Genomic DNA, 21,523 nt, shown 5'->3' with positions numbered 1-21,523 from the left:
AAGAGCTTGACATTCCCCAGGGACTCACATCTGGTGAGTATGAGCATGAATTTTTGAGGAGGCTTTTATCCTGCAGTGGGTTGATAATGGCTGCAGTTTTTACACCCAGGGTCGTGAACTGGACCCTTTCTTCTCATTCTTTGTGATTCCCTTCTACTTTTGACTCTCTCTCAGGTAATTCGGGAATTTTTTTTGGCTGGTGCAGCATAAGCCTCAGGCTTCCTTGCACCATGTAGCTAATAATAATAATAATAATAATTATTATTATTATTATATTATTATTTTCAACCCAAAGTTTAGATTCCATCACTGTATGGAGGCACTAATAACAAGAATATGTAGCTGTAAATGGTGTACCATACAAACTCATCCATATATAAATGACTTAAGGACAATTAAAAAATATATTCTCACTGTAATTTATGTGGCTGAAATTGGTCATCAGCAGCCCTGACAGTAAAAGAAAAAAAAAAATCTATGCTGAAGAGTACTGGCTACTCAAGATTGTTTGTTTGTTATTTGGTTTTTAGGAGCATTAGCAACTAAGGCCATATTGCTCGGGGAATATGCGGTGGTCATTCCCTGACCTTTCCGCATCCTCCGTATTTGGTGGTGATGGGCTTGAACCCCGGGGCTACTCAAGAGAGGCCTTCGTAAACATAATATTCTCCTACCAGTAAGGATGGTCCAAATGGTGGGACAGATAGGCTACTACTGAATGATTATAACTGTTGAAAATACTAACATGAAACCCCTACATTCACATTACAGAATATCTCCTTCAGATGAATAGAGTGGGCAATGGGGATAGATGGCTTTAAGTTCCTATTATGCAAAAGAACAGCTTTCAAACTCTGCTGTGAGGAGTTGATGACACACCAGTCAGATAACCATTCTCTAACCCATTCCCTTGTGACAATTTCTTAAAAATGCTATCGATATCATAGCAATAGCAGAGCAGACCATTCACTGAAAAGAATATTGCCAAACTTAGTTTCTTTTTTGACAGTGATTTTGTATTTTTATTAACAATGTGTTTCTGCTTTAGTCTCAAGGCAAGAAGTTCAGCTTTATCTTTGGAGAGGGCTGGATTTCTAATAAGCTCAGACTCTTCTTTGGGTGTATACACAGGATTGGCCGAATTTCTCAGATCTCTGCAAATCACACTATTACCACATTCGATTTTAGCTTTTAAAGAATCTAGTCCATGCTGGGGAGGTACCAGACTTGGCATATTGCCATTGTGAGGGATTGGCCTTATTGCTAAATACATGGCTTAACTTAAAATCACTGAAAAATGAGAATATTGCTGAAACAGCAATAAAACAAAGACAAAATATCCAGAAAAAATTCGAACCAACCCAACTCATTTATAATGATGACATTAACAATTTAAAGTATTAAAGACAGAAGTGTGCCAACATTAACAATTCTAACATTTCAGTATTATATAGAACAGTGCCTTTCAACTCTCTTTGGCCACAGAATCTTTTTGCAAACCCAATTCTTCTGCACATCTCCAATACTATTAAAAATAGTAGTGTGCAAATAAAAAAAAAAAATAATAATAATAAAATAAACAAAATGGAATTATGAATAACCAGAAGGTGGAATTACATAGAACATAGGTTTAAAACCACTGATAAATCACCAATAAATTTTTAAAAATAAAACAAAAGTGATTCTAATTTCTTACTTGTGTTGATACAAAAGCTCCTGAAGACTGCCGTTTTGTACTGAGCCAATTAATAATTGAAGTACTGTACTCAATATCATTATGTAATAACTGGGCTAGTAGTGCATAGCTGGTTGTTTCAACAGAAAGAGGAGAAGAGCCATCTCCCCAGTATCTCATATTGCTCCCTGAAACATGAAGAAATAGTTAGGTTACTCATTTTTCATATTTAAAAAAAATAATTATAATAATGTACGGAATGAGTGGCAAAAAAATCACTTGCTTGACCATAAAGGTAAACTCTAAATTACAAAAACAGCATGAAGGCTATGCTACCCTGAAGATAGGGTTGTTTTTTATCTATTTATTATTATTTTTAATTTAAATATATATATATATAAGTTTGTATTAATATATTGAATAAAGTATGCGTAAATGGATGTGAAAGTTACACAAAGTGCCAGTAACTAGAAGGGTCTGGAAAGTAGAAAAAGAAGTGTAGTAGATTTGTGAAAGGCGAAAGAATGTTAATATCCTAAAAGCTATGATGAATTAAGAAAATTATGGGCTGAATTACCAAGCCAATAGAAAGTGTGAGAACTGTAAAGTAAAATTAGTACATCAAAATACTAATAAAATAAAAATAAAAAATGCAAATAAATTGAAAAGGAAAATAAAATGATAGCATTATAGCTGTCATCAGATATGGGAGGAAACATAATTAGAAAATGGTCGAATATAGGTAAGGCAAATATGCTTAATCTGATGTCAGCTGAAATAAATAAATATTGATACATGATCAGGTATTTCATCAGGGGACTACACCTGACCATGTATCAGGAACTGCATTTCTAAACTTATCCATAGTAGTAGAAGAAAAGTGATATGCCAAAAAGCAACAAAATGAAATTAGCACATTCCAATACAGTATGGACAAGGTAGTCCCAACGCAGTGTAATTCATTTAGGTAAAAATAAGGATCAAGTTAGAATAAATATGTTTAATATAAATATGTAGAATTTAGTGTAGGATTTAATTATGTATAGGTAGGATTAGATTGTGGATATAGCTTAGCTTAATTTTTCAGCACTCACCTAGTAATCTGCTTACTTGGTTAAAAGTTTTGCCATGTGCACAATGGTTAAGAGATTCTAATAACTTAAGGAGATTATAAATTTAAAAACTAAGTTATGGGCTTTAAAAATTTTTCTAAGAAAGGAAAGTGCACCTTCCACTTTCCAAATAAATTAAATGAAGTGAGATAAAAGCTAATAGCCGCTCACGAGCGACTTTCGAAATCGCCTTCAGTTAGCTATAGTGGGGAGGGGAGAGCGCGAGAGTGTGTTATGTACAGGTTTGGTCCCCGAAATGCATTTCAGTGCATGCGGAAATTTAATACGTGCTAAATTCCAAATAGGGGATAAGTTGGCGGGAATCTTTTTGTTTAATATGTTAAATGATGTGTGGCGCTTAAACCACTCAATGACGAGGACTTCGTTTTGAAGGATTTTATAACTGGAATTTAGTTTAACTATTGTGATCACTGAATTGATGATTGCATTATGATTATAAGATTGAACATGTTGTGCTAGTTCTGTACTTGCTAAATTAGATTTGAAGCTATTAAAGTGGTAGTATGCAAGTGTGTTAGAAATTTTTGATGTCCGAAATTTTGCTGTTGTATTGCCTATGTAACATGTTTGACAATCTGATTGGCATCTAATTAAATATATAATGTTATTATGATCTTGTGTCCCATACTCGTATGTTGTCTTCTATGAATTGAATTTAGAACTTAATTTATTATAAGCTGTAAATATTAATTTGATATCTGTATTTTTAAAAATCTGTTGAAGTCGTCTACCATATTGTTGATGGTATGGGAGGGCGATAAGGGGTTTGTGTATCTTATTCTTATTCACGTGGTTATTAATTTTGCTTAGGTTATTAGTATTATTATGGACTTTGGTGATGGTTTCTTTTATTAGTTGTAATGGGTATTTCCTGTCGATTAATTTTTTGGTGAGGTATTGCAATTCTACAGATAGGTCTGTTTGTGTGTGACTATATTTGATAAAGTTGTATATCTGATTGTATAGAACTGCTTTTTTGATGTATAGAGGATGATGTGAGTGGTAATGTAAGAATTTATCTGTATGTGTGTTCTTTCTGTATATTTTTGTGCCTAAAGATGTACCTATTTTGTATATAGTGAGGTTTAGAAAATTAATTTTATTATCGGGTTTCTATTTCGAGGGTAAATTTGAGTCTCTCATGTGTTGTATTAAATGTGTTCAGTAAAGTATTGATAGTGGTTTTGTTGCCTATTAAGAGGACGTTGTCCACGTATCTCATATGTAGTTTAAACCCTGGGGGAAAGGATTGGAGTATTTTTTCTTCAATAGAAGCGAGGTAGATTTCGGATAAATGGGCAGAGATACCGAGGCCCATAAATACCCTTTTATTATACACCAAGCCTCTACTGCCATAATTAAAACCAAATTACGGAAAAGATACAGAGAAAAATATCTCCTTTTAGACCAAATACATACCCTCAAATTCAAGCTTAAAAGAGAACTAACCCCCACTACTTGGTACAATTACATACAACAGAACAACAAATGAATTCAGGCAACTTTAAATCAGAATACACAAAAGCACACCAAGAAATGGGATACATTCACCAGAAGACACAAAAAAATTCCCAACAACTCAGTTGTTAACATCTCTACACAAACATTTTCCCCTAATGAACTTTCTAGTCTAGAATATGGATTCAATTTTGCCATTAACAGCAACTACTGCCCAGTAAAAGATGCCATGATTGAAATGCAAACTAAACTTGAAAACCACCCAGATAAATATCGTTTCATAAATGAAACCAATGATGTTTTTAACTCCCAATTAACTAGTAAACCTAATATTCACAAACAACAATTAACCCACATGTGAGACATCATGAAAATTCCGAACATTGTAATACAAAAGGCAAACAAAGGCGACACTATCGCAATCATGGACAAAAATACATATATAAAGAAAATGTTACACATCCTGTCAGATTCAATGATATACAGAGTTTGCAATATGTTTAACGTTAACAAACTTAAAAATAAACTTGATGGGATCCTAAGAAGACTCAGGGCCAACAAACAAATTAATTTACACACCCTCCAGCAAATAGGCATACGCAGTAATATTCTCCCAAATAAGAAATATTGTTCCAATTAGTGTACTAACTAAGAAATATTGTTCAAGGTTTAGGCCTAAATGTATGTCAGATGAACTAATGAGACATATGGCAGAGAAGAAAAATACAAACTAAAAATAAAAGGGACACATATAAATTAACACATGACACAGAAGCCTATGATAGATATATGTTGATCTGTAACCAAGTTACAAAGGAGGTTAGGCAGGCGAAAGCAGATTACAAGAAATCTTTGGCAAAGGATGCAAAGAAAAACAGCAAAGAGTTCTTTACTTATGTAAACTCTAGAAGGAAGGGGATGAATCATATTGGTCCACGTGATATCGATGGTTCAACTGTTGATGATCCTGCTCAGGTAGCTAACAAACTAAATGAATATTTTGCATAAACATTCACACATGAGGAGTTATTCAGCGAGGGGAATGCCAGAGGTGTATTCAACTCTGGCAGTAATCTAAATAATCATGTAATAACTGAGAGTAAAGTGGAGGAGAAATTGTTCAAGATGAACACAAGAAAGGCACCTGGGGTGGATGGGATCTATCCAGTTATAATAAAGGAGGGAGCAAAGGAAGTAAGCAAACACTTAGCCATAATTATGAGAGCTACCTTGGACTCAGGGGAGGTACCCATAGACTGGAGATGTGCAAATGTGACCCCAATTCACAAAGGAGGATCAAAGGCTGACACAAGTAATTATAGACCTCTGAGTTTCACTTCTGTTCCAGGAAAATTAATGGAGACACTGGTTAAAGAAGCACTGCAGGATCATCTAGACAAGACTTCAGTTATAGCTCGGACACAGCATGGTTTTGTTAAGGAGAATTCTTGCTTGACCAATTTGATAGGATACTATGATACAGTCACAAAAGAACTGGATGCAGGGAATAACTTTGATATTATATACTTGGATCTTAGAAAGGCTTTTGATACTGTTGCACATGGAAGACTGCTGCACAAATTGGAGCAGTGTGGCATTGGAGGCAAATTGCTGCTATGGATAAAGGGGTGGTTGAGGGGGAGAAGACAGAGAGTGGTAATCAATGGACACTGCTCATCGTGGACTAATGTTATTAGTGGAGTCCCTCAGGGTTCAGTGTTGGGTCCATTATTGTTTTCTGTATTTATAAATAATATTGATGATGGTATATCAAGCTTAATGTCCAAGTTTGCAGACAATACAAAGGTTGGCAGAGTTTTTAAGGGCACTACTGACGCTATGCTGCTGCTGCTGCAACAGGGTCTAGAAAGGTTGAGCAGATGGTCTGAGAGGTAGCAAATGAAGTTTAACATTGACAAATGTAAAGTACTACATATGGGAAACAGTAATCCCAGAGCAACATATCAACTCTGTGGTACTACACTGACAGTGGTAGAGAATGAAAAGGACCTGGGGGTAATTGTGCAGCAGATATGAAGTTCTCTGAGCAGTGCAGATGGGCTGCACTGCTCAGAGAACTTCATCATTCCTGTATATCATTGACAAGACACTCATGGTGTCTTGTCAATGATATATAGGAATTTTTCTAGCAGGGATAAGGAGGTGATTATACCCTTGGCAATGGTCAGGCCACACCTTGAGTACTGTATACAGGTCTTTAGGCCTCATTTCAAGAAGGATGTAGAGCTGCTGGAACGAGTACAGAGAAGGGTAACAAGATTAGTGAATGGAACAAAGGGTTGCTCTTATGAAGAAAGGCTTAAGTTTTGCAAATTACAGTGTCTGGAGACTAGGCACCGATGAGGTGATCTGACAGAGGTGTATAAAATCTTGAATGGTGTGAGCATGCTCAATGCCGATGGGATTCTTCCTCTTGCTCAGAATAATCACCTGAGGGGGCATAAATTCAGATTGAGGAAAGACAGATGTAGGATAGACATGTGGAAATTTGCCTTTAGCCAGCGGGTAGTTGGTTGGTGTAACAGACTTCCATCCCTGGTTGTGGAAGTTGATAGTCTAAATAAATTTAAGGCTTAACTGGACAGGTATTTTGAATGAACGGAGGGGTGAAATGGAAGTGGGTTTTTTTTTTTTTTTTGGCTGATGCTGCATAAGCTTGCTTTCATGCATCATATGCCTCTACTAATGCTAACACTAATGCTCTCATTACCAGTAGTGAATCTTCATGCATCAAGAATCTACAGAATCCCACATCAGCACACTGTGATCACAGTGTGCTGATCGTGGGATTTACTCAAAGAGGCAACTACCATTAGAGGTAAAGGGAAGGGATTTTGCTTTCATAAAGGTGACTGCGGTGGTCTGAGACAGTTTTTAAATTCTATACAGTGGGACCAACTGATGATGTTACCAACATCAAATTACAAATGGAAAGCATTCAAAGAATTAATCTTGGAAGCTACTAGGCTTTTCACACCAACTAAGAAATATGGATGTCAAATGAACTAATGAGACATTTGGCAAAGAAGAAAAATGCATGGGATACATATAAATTAACAGGTGACACAGAAGCCTATGGTAGATATGAGCTGGTCTGTAATCAAGTCACAAAGGAGATCAGGCAGGCAAAAGCAGATTATGAGAAATCTTTGGCAAAGGATGCAAAGAAAAACAGTTCTTTACTTATGTAAACTCTAGAATTAAAGGGATGAATCAGATTGGTCCACTTCATATCGGTGGTTCAACTGTTGATGATCCTGCATAGGTGGCTAACAAACTGAATGAGTATTTTGCATCTATATTTACACATGAGGAGTTATTCAGGGGGGGGGGATACCAGAGTTGTAATAAACTCTGAAAGTGAGCCTGATGATGTTTTAGTAATAACTGAGAGCAAAGTGGAGGAGAAATTGTTGCAGATAAACATAAGAAAGGCACATGGGTTGGATGGGATCTATCCATATATATTAAAGTGGGCAGCAGAGGAAGTAAGCAAACCCTTAGCCATAATTATTAGAGCTTCCTTGCACTCAGGGGAAGCACCCAAGGAGTGGAGATGTGCAAATGTGACTCCAATTCATAAAGGAGATTCCAAGGGTGATACACACAAGTAATTACAGACCAGGTAATTTAATTTCTGTTCAGTGGAAATTAATGGAGGCACTGGTTAAAGAAGCACTGCAGGATCATCTAGACAAGACTTCAGTTACAGTTCAGACACATTATGGGTTTGTTACGGGGAAATCTTGTCTGACCAATTTGATTGGATACTATATTGTGGTCACAAAGCAACTAGATGCAAAGAATAATTCTGATATCATATACTTGGATCTTAAGAAGGCTTTTGATTCTGTTGCACATGGAAGACTGCTGCACAAATTGGAGCTGTTTGGCATTGGAGGCAAATTGCTGTTATGGATAAAGGGATGGTTGAGTTGGAGAAGTGACAGGTAATCAATGGTCACTGCTCTTCTTGGATTAATGTTATTAGTGGAGTACCACAGGGTCCTTTGTTGTTTTCTGTAATTATTAATGATATTGATGATGCAATATCAGGCTTAATGTCTAAGTTTGCAGATGACACAAAGGTTGGCAGGGTTGACACTAATGACAGTATGCTATTGCAACAGGATCTAAAAAAGTTGAGCAGATGGGCTGAGAGGTGGCAACTGAAGTTTAACATTGACAAATGTAAAGTACTGCATATGAGTAGCAGTAATCCCAGAGTAACATATCAACTGTGTGGTACTACACTGAGAGTGGTAGAGAATGAAAAGGACCTGGGGGTAATTGTGCAGTCAGATATGAAATTTTCTGAGGGGTGCAGATGGTCTGCAAGAGTAGCTCATGGTGTCTTGTCAATGATGTATAGGAATTTTTCTAGAAGGAAAAAGGATCTGATTATCCTCTTGTATAATGCAATGGTCAGGCTGCACCTTGAGTGGTCAGGAGGCCACATTTTTGGAAGGATGTAGAGTTGCTGGAACAAGTAGAGAAGGCAAGAAGATTAGTGAATGGAACAAAGGGTTGCTCTTATGAAAAAATTCTTAAATTTTTCAAATTACAGTGTCTTGAGACTAGGGATCTGCGAGGTGATTTGATTGAAGTGTATAAGGCCTTGAATGGTTTGAGTATGCTCAATTCTGATGGGATGCTTCCTCCTGTGCAGGTTAATCGCCTGAGGGGTCATAAATTCAAATTGAGGAAAGACAGTTGTAGAATAGATGTTTGGAAGTTTGCCTTTAACAAGAGGGTGGTTGATTGCTGGAACAAACTTCCATCTATCGTAGAAGTTGACAGCTTAAATAAATTCACAGCAGAACTAGGCAAACATTTAGAGTGAATGGATGGGTGAAATGGGAAAGTGTTTTTTTTTTTTTTTGCTGATGCTGTGTAAGCTTGCTTTCTTGCATCATATGCCTCTGCTAATGCTAACTGCTTTCATATAAAGTGTATTGGTTATCAACATCATCATCAGCCATTTTCAATAAATTGCAGGATGAAGGTCTCTTCAGCAACTTTCCAGTTCCTTCTGTTTTGTGCGATGGCCATCCATTTACTGCCCATGAACCTTTGAATTTCATGTCTCCATCTCCATTGTTGTCTTCCAGGTTTTCTTTCAGCTCCTCTTGGGTACCATTTTGTTATTTTCTTAGTCCAAATGCCATGTCTTCAAGCTATGTGTCCTGCCACATCCATTTTAGTTCTTTAGTTTTGATAAGAATCAGTGCTGGACCAAGGTGTTTTTGCATGCCAGGCAGAAAGGTTTTTCGGCACCCACCCCCTTTACTAAGGATATATATATATTTTTTTTCATGATTTGTAAAATTTGTGCCTCTTACAGAATGGTGCCCCGGGCAAGGGCCTTGTTAGCCCATGCCTTAATCCGGCACTGATAAGAATGTCCTTTACTTGAGTTTGCTGCCTAATCCACATGTTTCTCTTCTTATCCACAGTCTGATTCCTAATATAATTCGTTCCATTTTTCGCTGTGTAGTTTCAGCTTCTCTTCCATGAGTCATGGTGGGGTATACATTTGTTCATTTCATTATATCACATTTTGGAAAAATTGGGATATTGCTCCAAAGTACGTGACTATATTTCCTGAATGCTATCCATCAGAAATTTATTTTTCTCTTGACTTCCAGCCATTTATCAATATGACAGCTAATGACTTGTCCAAGATAAATATATGAATCCACCTTTTCGATTTCTGTTCCTTCAATGATTATATCCCTTTCTGTGGCATACTTGTTCATCATTGGTTCATACTTGTTCATCACACTTGCCATAAATATAAAATGACAAATTTAAGTTTAATCAATATTTTATAACAAAATGATTCACATCAGAAAAAAATATATAGAAAACTACTGAAAGAAAAACATAAAGAGAGAAATCCAAACAGAGTGGAAAAATAGTGATACTTAATGCTATTTCAATGAAAAAACAACTTCATCAGAAGTAAGGCAGAGAAATTCATACATTGTGGATCAACAGTATATTTTATTTTATAAATACAAATAAATACTGTAATCTCTAGTTTTGCCTTTCAAACCAAGGCAATATTCAGCTATCATCTAAGAAAAAAAATAATAAAATTAAATAAATATTGATGCTGTTTAAGAAAAAAAAAAAGTTAAATAACATGAAAAAGACAGCCCAGCCCAGATAATCAAATGCATGGTTAACCAGGCACAGCAAAGTAGAGAAACAGGGTATGTCATTACACCTTCAAACACAATACTGCTCTAGAAGAATGTAACGTAAATAGGTGCAATTAAAGATATATAAGAGCAGATGGTATGTGGGTATAAAATGTTCAATGCATTGTCTGCCATACCTATAGGAAGCAACAGAAAGGAAAAAAAAAAAAATAGTAAAAAAAAAAAAAAAAGTTAAAAAAATAAAAATCTAAGCATATTATAATAACCTGAAAAACAAATGCAATAATTTACTACAAATAATAGCACATTAAAGGCAAATATAAATTGCATGCCACTTATTGTGATCATGAATATGTTATCATTTATTTAATGCTATCACTTTTACGAAGTCCCAATTGGACATATACGAATACATAGAAAAAACATTGTTTATTGTATCAGTGCTTCAGCTTATGTTATCACATTTTGCTTTATCAGAGTTGCTTCCACATGTGTAGTGGAAGTGACGTAATATCCCAATGTTTTTTCCTGAACTCAGACACATTGTTCATATGGTTCACATGGCTGTCGGTGTCGTTACTCTGGGAAAGAATGTACAGTATCTGGACCCCTACCAATCTAACTGTTTTACAGTAGAGCATTAAGCCTTTTATAATTCTTGATTTTTATATTTTCTTTATTTCTTTTTAATGATTTTTATGGATTTCCAGAAACATTATGCAAAACAGCTGCATTTTTGTTTCAATGGTTATTATTACTAATCAGTTATTATTATCAATTAAGCTGTCCCGAAGTGATAACAATAAGCAGTGTTCAGTGTAATAGTAATTAAAAACAAAAGGATAGATCGAAAGTAAATTAGAAGTAATGGTATTAATGTTGTGGGGGACACGATTTATTGTTTCGAAAGAGAAAGCCAAAATCTGAGAGAGAAGAGAGCTCATTGGGAATATTAATACTAAAATAATTATTTGGATAGATTATCATGGCTAACTTCATCAGGGAACTACTGTCTTAATTATCTGCCCAGAATGATAGCATTTCACAGCTCCAGATTAATGTTACAAAGGGGGGAAAAAAATGAAATGCCTAACAAAACAGTAAAATTTTGTCACAGCAGTAGTGCAGAGGGTAGCCCCAAAACTATGTATACATTATTAAATGAATAAATAAATTAATTAAGGTATATCAGTAATTGTAATGTATTCCAGGTATTTATAAAATTGTAATTATATATTTTCATACGAACTTTCATACCATTACCAAATGCCAAGAATTGTGCAGAATATTGAACAATCAGCCTCATGAGTCATACATTAAAGATATTTTTAAGAATAGTTTATCTTCACATCCAGGGAAGAAAATGTGAAAAGGAAACAGGGAAGACTCAGTTTGGATTTAGGAAGTGTGAAGGTACCAAAAAAGCCATGTTTAGTCTTTCGGTATTAATAGAAAGATGTCTGGAAATGCAACAAAATGTCTATGCTTGTTTCACAGACTATAAAAAAGCATTTGAAAAAGTTCAACACAGAAAATTTTGCTATCTTGCACCAGATAAACCTAGACAACAAAGATATCCAAATAATCAAGAATCTGTACTACAATCAGAATGCCATGGTGAGAGTGGAAGATGAGCTGACAGAAGAAATTATGATAAAGAGAGGTATTTGGCAGGGGTGCATTCTATCTCCATTATTGTTCAATCTCTATTCTGAAAAAAATTATGAAGGAGGCATTGGAAGATAGAGCAGAAGGAATTGTTTTAAATGGAGTAGTCATCAATAATATTTGCTATGCCGATGATACAGTTATCATTGCAAGAAGTGATTCTGATCTTCAACCACTCATAGAAATAGTTAATGCAGAAAGTAATAATATGGGTCTTGGGATAAATCCCAGTACGACAAAATGGATGATAGCTGGTCCCAAGAATTATACAAATCTCACACTTATAGTCCATGGGAGACTGAATGAAAAAGTTAACAGTTATGTCTATTTAGGAAGAGAAATTAATGACAAAGGGAATGATTCAAATGAAATTAAATGAAGAGTTGAAATAGCAAGATCGGCGTTTTGCAAAATGAAAAGTGTTTTATGTAATCTGTAATTGGATCTAAGTCCTCGACTAAGAGTAATGGAGTACTACATCTGGTCCACACTACTCTATGGTTGTGAGACTTGGACATTAAAGAACACAACAATTAAGAAATTGGTGGCATTTGAGATGTACATGTATAGAAGAATATTGCACATTCCATGGACAGTTAAAGTTATAAATGTGGAAGTGTTGAGATCAGTCAGCAGAGAAAGGAAACTGCTGTATCTAATCAAGAAACAAAAAACTTATTTTTTTTGGTCACATTATGAGACATCAAGAAGAATATGCAGTGCCACAAATTATTCTGACAGAAAGAATTAATGGTGAGAGGAAGAATGGCTGGATAATTTGAAGGAATGGACAGGCACAACTGTGGAACAATTATTTCATGATGTTTAAAACAGATGCTGATCACCAACCCCAGATGGAATGGGAACCTATGATGATGATGAGTTATATAAAAATTTAATGTTAAAAATGTACGGAGGATTATAGAAAGCAACACAGAAGGAGGATTTTAGCCTTCTCTAATCCCTTCCTATGCCTTTCAACATTGCATTTTTACATCACTACAATTTTACAAATATCTGGCATACCTTAATTATTTATTCATTTAATAATCACCTACAAATAACATAGAGTCCACACTACTGGTGATGTGAAATTTTACTAGACATGTTTTACTAGCATTTGATTTATCAATTTCTGGCATTTTGAAACATTCATTTGGAGGTACAAAATGCAAAGTCAAAATTATCTATTATTCTGGATAGATAATTATGACTGTTGTCCCCTGATGAAGTTAGCCTTGATAAACCAATTAATTATTTCGGCATTAATGTTCCCAATTACAGCCCTCTTTTCCCTATCTCATTTTGACATGCTGTTTCAAAATAATAAATCCCCCTACATTAATACCATTACTTCTAATTTACTTTTAATTTATCCCTTTTATTTCAATTGTTATAATTATAAAAATGCAGTGATTATTGCATTTTTTACAGGTTATATAATATGCTGAGATCTTTATTTTAATTAAACTTTTTCTTCCTTTTTTCTTCTTTTGCTTATTTCCTCTAGTTCTAGAATATAGAGAGTATTCAGATTAGGAGAGTATTAACATTACTAATAGACACATACTGCAAGGAAGCCACCACTTTTGTTGTACTGGCCAAAAAACAAATAAATAATAGTATAAAAATATAAATAAAGCCATAGCTATCACAATAAAAAGAAAATAAATGACCTGTATGTTTCCCTCCTCACTTATGTAATAAATATTCAGAAAAACAGAATTTCCCCAAGCTGTCAAGCTTAAACTATCCAGGGAAATGGTAGATAGTTGATCCATCCCCATTTGATCCCACTTTGCAAATTGGGGATACATTTGCACATCTGCAGTCCATGGGGAACTCCCTGAATCCAAGGATTCTCTCATAACCATGGCTAAGGACCTGCTTAGTTCCTTTGCTGCCTCCTTTAATATAGTGGATAGATCCCATCCACCCCAGGTGCCTTTCTTATGTTTAATTTCAACAATTTCTCCTCCACTTTGCTCCCAGTTATTGCAAAATCATTTAACTCCCTGTAAAGTAGGGTTTGATAAGCTTCTGGCCCCCACTTCCCTACAGAATTCCTCATGTGTAAATGTACATGCAAAGTACTCATTCAGTTTGTCAGCTACCTGAGGAGGTTCATCAACAGTCGAACCATCAATATCAAGTGGACCAATCTATTTCATCCCCTTCCTTCTTGACTTTACATAATTAAAGTTATCACAACCTCTATGATTTTGCTAACTAAAGCCAGACTGACTGGTCTGTAACTGATCAGACCGGGGTTCAAGCCCGGTCTAATCAAGAAGCGTGTGCTACGCACTGCTGCTCCTGCCCACGGAGATGCCTTCTGCCTTGGGAGTTGCCGCTGTGTTGCGTGATGACCACGTGCGAGCTGTGGTGTTAATGTGGGCAGCTGAGAACTTGATGGGCCCCTCAATTTAGATCCTTCGAGGGCATCCACTCTGTCCTTCAAGCTCTCATATAGGCCCATAACAATGCTGAGTTTTCACCTGATTTCCTTACACTCCTTACATTTGATACTAGAAAGCTATTAAGCGCTCGATATTTCCTATATTCTATTATATTATGAATCAACAGGGCTTACCTTTATTTTAGATATAGGATTTTTTTCCAACTCTCCTTGTCCAACTCGCTAATAATTCATGGGGAAGGCGATATCAATTTTGCAAGACATTGTCATAAAGTTAGATTTTGGAGGTCTAAACTGGCTGATAATTAAGGATCGATTTTTTCTTTTTGGTGCTGTGGCAGGAATTTTTGGGTTAAATTTAGGGGTCTAATAATTGGATATGGGGTGGGGGGGGTTATTCTCTACATACCTTAAGTCGGACTAGAACTTTTCGGGGTGTCATGTTCACAAGAAGAGAGCTACTCACAATTAATCCGAAACTTTTGTCTTATGTTAGATAGGCCTAATGACTCTGATGAGTATAATAAGATACTGTACAGGGAAATAGAATGGGCCAGTAAATCAGAGAGTCTTATAATGGGGGATTTTAATTTCCCAGATATTGACTGGAATTTGTGGGTTGGTCACTCACACACTAGCAGGGCTTTTGTGGATTTATTGGATGATTGTTTTCTACACCAGCATGTTCAGGAGGCAACTAGAGGGAGTAATACTCTTGATCTGATTATCAGTAGTGATTCTTCATGCATTAGGAATCTGCAGATAAAGGAACCACTGGGTGGCAGTGATCACAGTGTGCTGAAATGGGATTTACTCAAGGCGGTAACTACCATCAAAGGCAAAGGGAAGGGTTTTTGCTTTCGTAAAGGCGACTATGATGGTCTGAGACAGTATTTAAATTCTATACAGTGGGACCAACTGATGATGTTACCAACAGCAAATTCAAAATGGAAAGAATTCAAGGAACTAATCTTGGAAGCTACCAGGCTTTACATACCAACCAAGAAATATTGTTCAAGGTTCAGGCCTAAATGGTTGTCAGATGAACTAATGAGACATATGGCAGAGAAGAAAAATGCATCGGATACATACAAATTAATGGGTGACATGGAAGCCTATGATAGATATAAGTTGGTCTGTAACCAAGTCACAAAGGAGATTAGGCAGGCAAAGGCAGATTATGAGAAATCCTTGGCAAAGGACGCAAAGAAAAACAGAAAAGAGTTCTTTACCTATTTAAACTCAAGAAGGAAAGGGATGAATCAGATTGGTCCACTGGATGTTGATGGTTCAACAGTTGAGGATCCTGCTCAGGTGGGTAACAATCTAAACGAGTATTTTGCATCTACATTCACACATGAGGAGTTATTCAGGAAGGGGAATGTCGTAGGTGAAATAAACATTGGCAGTGAGCTAGATTATTTTCTAATAACTGAGAGGAAAGTGCAGGAGAAATTGCTGAGGATAAACATAAAAAAGGCACCAGGGATGGATGGGATCTATCCAGTTATATTAAAGGAGGCAGCAAAGGAAGTAAGCAAACCCCTAGCCATAATTATGAGAGCTTCTTTGAACTCAGGGGAGGTACCCATGGACTGGAGATGTGCAAATGTAACCCCAATTCACAAAGGAGGATCAAAGGCTGACACAAGTAATTATAGACCTGTTAGTTTAACTTCGGTTGGTTGTTGTTTGGTTGTTTGTTGTTTAGGAGCATTAGCAACTAAGGCCATATTGCTCCGGGAATATGCGGTGGTCATTCCCTGACCTTTCCGTATTTGGTGGTGACGGGCTCGAACCCCGGTCTAATCAAGAAGCGTGTGCTACGCACTGTTGCTCCTTCCCACCTGGCTACGGAGGCGCCTGTTTAACTTCGGTTCCAGGAAAATTAATGGAGGCACTGGTTAAAGAAGCACTGCAGGATCATCTGGACAAGAATTCAGTTATAGCTCAGACACAGCATGGTTTTGTTAAGGGCAGGTCTTGTCTGACCAATTTGATTGGATACTATGATGTAGTCACAAAAGAACTGGATGCAGGGAATAACTTTGATATTATATATTTGGATCTTAGAAAGGCTTTTGATACTGTTGCGCATGGAAGACTGCTGCACAAATTGGAGAAGTGTGGCATTGGAGGCAAATTGCTGCTATGGATAAAGGGATGGTTGAGTGGCAGAAGACAGAGAGTGGTAATCAATGGACACTGCTCAACGTGGACTAATGTTATTAGTGGAGTTCCTCAGGGTTCAGTGTTGGGTCCATTGTTGTTTTCTGTATTTATAAATGATATTGATGATGGTGTATCAGGCTTAATGTCCAAGTTTGCAGACGATACCAAGGTTGGCAGGGTTGTTAAGGACACTACTGATACTATGCTGCTGCAACAGGATCTGGAAAGGTTGAGCAGATGGGCTGAGATTTGGCAAATGAAGTTTAACATTGACAAATGTAAAGTACTACATATGGGAAACAGTAACCCCAGATCAACGTATCAACTCTGTGGTACTACGCTGACAGTGGTAGAGAATGAAAAGGACCTGGGGGTAATTGTGCAGGCAGATATGAAGTTCTCTGAGCAGTGCAGACGAGTGCAAAGAGTAGCTCATGGTGTCTTGTCAATGATATACAGGAATTTTTCTAGCAGGGATAAGGATGTGATTATTCCCTTGTATAAGGCATTGGTCAGGCCACACCTTGAGTACTGTATACAGGTCTGGAGGCCTCATTTCAAGAAGGATGTAGAGCTGCTGGAACGAGTACAGAGAAGGGCAACAAGATTAGTGAATGGAACAAAGGGTTGCTCTTACGAAGAAAGGCTTAAGTTTTGCAAATTACAGAGCCTAGAGACTAGGCATCGGCGAGGTGATCTGATAGAGGTGTATAAGGCTTTGAATGGCTTGAGCATGCTCAATGCCAATGGGATTCTTCCTCTTGCTCAGAATAATCACCTGAGAGGGCATAAATTCAAATTGAGGAAGGACGGATGTCGGATAGATGTGCGGAAATTTGCCTTTAGCCAGCGGGCAGTTGGTTTGTGGAATAGACTCCCATCGCTTGTTGTTGAAGTTGATATCCTAAATAAATTTAAGGCTCAGCTGGACAGGTATTTCGAACGAACGGAGGGGTGAAATGGGAGTAGTGGTTGTTTTTTTTTTTTTTTTTTTTTTTTTTGGCTGATGCTGAATAAGCTTGCTTTCTTGCATCATATGCCTCTACTAATGCTAATGCTAATGTTGTAGTGTTTGTTCTTCACGCATGCGTATAAGTGACCAATCATCAGACAATAGGAATGGCCTATGGATATTGATTGAAGTTGCATGTAGTTTCATCTCTAAGGTTTCTGCAATAAGTAGTTTGTAGTAGTTGTGTTGAATATTTATTAACTCCTTACATTGCACGCACACACAAAGACATCCCCCATGGCAATATCATGTCCCGTACCCGATTGCTCCACAAACATCATGCAAGCAGTGCATTTTAAAAGGCTGTGATTCAGAGGGCAACTGCCCCCCTCAGTTCTCCTCTGAGCCACAACACTCCCATCAGCTTGAGCCTTTTGTTTTGCTGCTCTGGTCTGAGTCATGATTTCGATTTAATTTCAATAAAATTTCAATTTCAGTACAAAATTATAACCCTAAACTTGTATCCCAACACAGTTATAATGCTATATATATTTTTTTTCAGTATTGAGTATTATCTACAAGTTCCGTTCATATAACTTCCATATCAAGTTATGTATTAATTAATTATGTTACGTTTGTAATCTAAGTCGTTATATGTATTTAGTTAAAAGTACAATTTAATTGACAATGAAGCTCAACAAGATTAATAGATTTTACTGATTAATTGACAATATTATATTATATACTATACTATACTAAGCTTACACTATCTAGTTCGGGATATAACGTGTCGTATAACAATGGCAGCAAGCTACGAACAGTAAATCCACAGACACTTAAGTATTAATTAACTGCCAAATCTCAATGTCTCAATTCAGAATAAACTACGGATCCTGATCCTAAGGATACATATGAAACAAACAATTGGCTTGATTACTTAAAGAAAGAGAACCATAAATAATTTAATACACTTTTCTAAAAAAGAAACATGCATAATAATAAACCAAACATTACATAAATTAAAATTTCCGCAAATCCATAACAGGAATATGCTCCAATTATAGTAGAAACAGTAGATTTGTGAACAAATTCATGCCAAGAAAATTGAATTCTTCAAAAGATAGTGAATAAAAAACATACAACATACCATTGTCATGAAAACTTTAATCAACTAAATATACTTCAGAAAACTTACAGATAAAGATCTGCTAAATCACGGACACTAAGTAATTAGGTTATGAACTACTGACTTAAAACATGGAATTTTGAACCTTATTAAGTTCTCATCTGGAAATTAAGAAAAGAGAAAGACAGGTTGTTAGGACAGCTCATGGAGTTTTGTCAGTGATATATACAGAATTTTGCCAGGAGGGATGACTAAGAAATTATTCTGCTGTATAAGGCATTGGTTAGGCCATATCTTGAGTACTGCATACAGATCTGTAAGCCTCATCTTAGGCTTCCAGATCTGTATAGAATCCTCATCTTAGGAAGGATGTGAATCAAATCTGCTGGAAGGGATGCAGAGATGGGCAACCAGATTAGCAGGCAACAAACTCTTGCTAAGGAAGGCTTCGATTCTATAAATTGCAGAATCTATAAACTAGGCACCTGCAAGAGATTTGTTTCAGGTATTTAAGGCTTTGCAAGGATTAAGCAGACTACATGTTGATGGTATCCTTATTCTTGCTCATACAATTAAATATAAGATGACATACAAGATGTAGCTAAAATGAAACAAGAATTGTTGCTTACCAACACCTTTCTACTGCATGTGTCAACAACAACATTCATTAGCACTAGTAAAAAAAAAAAAAAAAAACCTTGCTGTTTCACCCATCCATTCACTCCAAAAAGTTTCTCTAGTTCAGCCTTCAATTTATTTAAGCTGTCAACTTCCACAAAGAAAGATGGAAGTTTATTCCAGCAATCAACTACCCATTGGTAAAAAGCAAATTTCTGCGCAAATATTCTACAACTGTCTTTCCTCAATTTGAATTTATGCCCCCTCAGGTGCAATATCTGAGCAACAGGAAGAATCACATAAGCATTGAACTTGCTCAAACCATTCAGAGCCTTATACACCTCAATAAGATCACCTCTCAGGTTCCTAGTCTCCAGCTGCAGAAATTTGCAGAACTTAAGCCTTTCTTGGTAAGAGCAACCATGTTCCACTCACTAATCTTGCTGCCCTTCTCTGTACTCATTCTATATTCTCTATATTCAGTTGAGGCCTGTATTCAGTACTCAAGGTGTAGCCTGACCATTCCCTTATACAAGGAGATAATCATCTCCATATCCCTGCTAGCAAAATTCCAGTATATCACTGACAAGACACTATGACCTGCTCTGGCACCCATCTGCAGTTCTCAGAAAACTTCATATCTGACTACACAATTACCTCCATGTCTTTTTCATTCTCCACTAACCTGAGGTAGTAGTACTGCACAGTTTTTATGTTACTCTAGGGTTTCTGCTATCTATATACAGTACTTAACATTTGTTAATTTTAAACTTCAGTTGCTATCAGCCCATTTGTTCAACTTTTCTAAATCCTGTTGCAATATCAAGTGGACCAATCTGATCCATCCCCTTCGTTCTAGAGTTTACATAAGTAAAGGAGTCTTTACTGTTTTTCTTTGATTCACTTCAAAAATACTTTTATTCAAAATATTTTGGAAGTGAAAAACTATTTTTTACTTAGAATTATACATGCAAAGAACCTGTCAGGTCCCACATACCTATTTACTATTTTTGCCTTTCACTTCAGCATTCATTCTAGTTTTACTTTCAGTGTCCCATGCACAATATATGAACACATTTGTGTGCATAGATGTAAGTTTGAAATTTTGCACTCTTAAAGGATGTCTGATCTGGACAATGGAAGTGAGTGTTAGTTTCATTTTTTATAACTGAAGATTTTTTTTTGTTCATTTTCAGCAGGATTACTTTAAAAAATGTGTAAAAAAATATTTAAATATTTAATTTTTTTGTTAAAATTTTTAAAAAATGCATATAAGTACTGCAATCCATTAATTAAATAAAACATATTATACCACAAACAGAATTAAAAAAAAAAAAAAAACTTTTTTCCAGATAATCAACAAAGTTGGGCACCTGTCATGTTCCTTGCAACTGTGTTTGTTACAAAAAGGAATATGACCGTTGCTGAGTCAAAGTTTCATTGTACAGAAGACCTAATGCTGAATAATACAGGAATTAGTAGCATTAGTAGCATTTTTTTTTTTTTTTTTTTTTTTGTCCTCGCCTTTTTCCCATTATTATATGGGGTCCAAAAATTATATTTTTATTGTTTTTGCATGCAATTTTTACGGCCGGATGCCCTTCCTGACGCCAACCCTCACCCTTTATCCGGGCTGGGAATATGCGGTGGTCATTCCCTGACCTGCCGCATCCTCCGTATTTGATGGGTACGGGCTCGAACCCCAGTCTAATCAAGAAGCGTGAGCTATGCACTACTGCTCCCACCCACCTGGCTACGGAGGTACCTGTAGCATTATTAGCATGATGCTGGATAATTTATCATAATGTTGATCATCTTTATACAATTGAAAATATTTACTGCAAAATCTTCCAATAAAGTATTAATTTGATTTTCCTTAAATTTTTTCTTTGTATTACTTTAGAAATTATTTATTTATCACCCTCCCACTTGACCATTTTGATTTCCTACTGATTATCACAGTTAATTATTTGGTTTAAGTGTATAAGACGTCCACTACATAAATTTATCCCTTGGTTCATTAAACCTATAATTTTATTTGTCACCTAAGGTTTGCTAGTAAATTTACTAATTAATAACACCCATGACTCTCGCCATATCACATTCACTTAAAA

The 21,523-nt window shown here is 36.2% G+C and overlaps 1 protein-coding gene across 1 annotated transcript in view; it reads right to left on the bottom strand.

The window, feature by feature from the left end:
* The window catches only part of LOC150081006 (venom factor-like), a 785,003-nt gene that overhangs the window by 281,076 nt on the left and 482,404 nt on the right, over window positions 1–21,523 (bottom strand). The window contains exon 28 of the mRNA XM_090382066.1: window positions 1,697–1,863. Coding sequence (XP_090238192.1) covers window positions 1,697–1,863 — 167 coding nt within the window. The remainder of the gene's footprint in view (window positions 1–1,696; window positions 1,864–21,523) is intronic.

The sequence above is a fragment of the Mastigoproctus giganteus genome, chromosome 9 (genome assembly GCF_048544385.1).
Source record: "Mastigoproctus giganteus isolate SK-2022 chromosome 9, ASM4854438v1, whole genome shotgun sequence".
Taxonomy (NCBI): Eukaryota; Metazoa; Arthropoda; class Arachnida; order Uropygi; family Thelyphonidae; genus Mastigoproctus; species Mastigoproctus giganteus.
The sequence above is the reverse complement of the archived record's forward strand: the minus strand, read 5'-3'. Positions and strand labels throughout refer to the sequence as shown.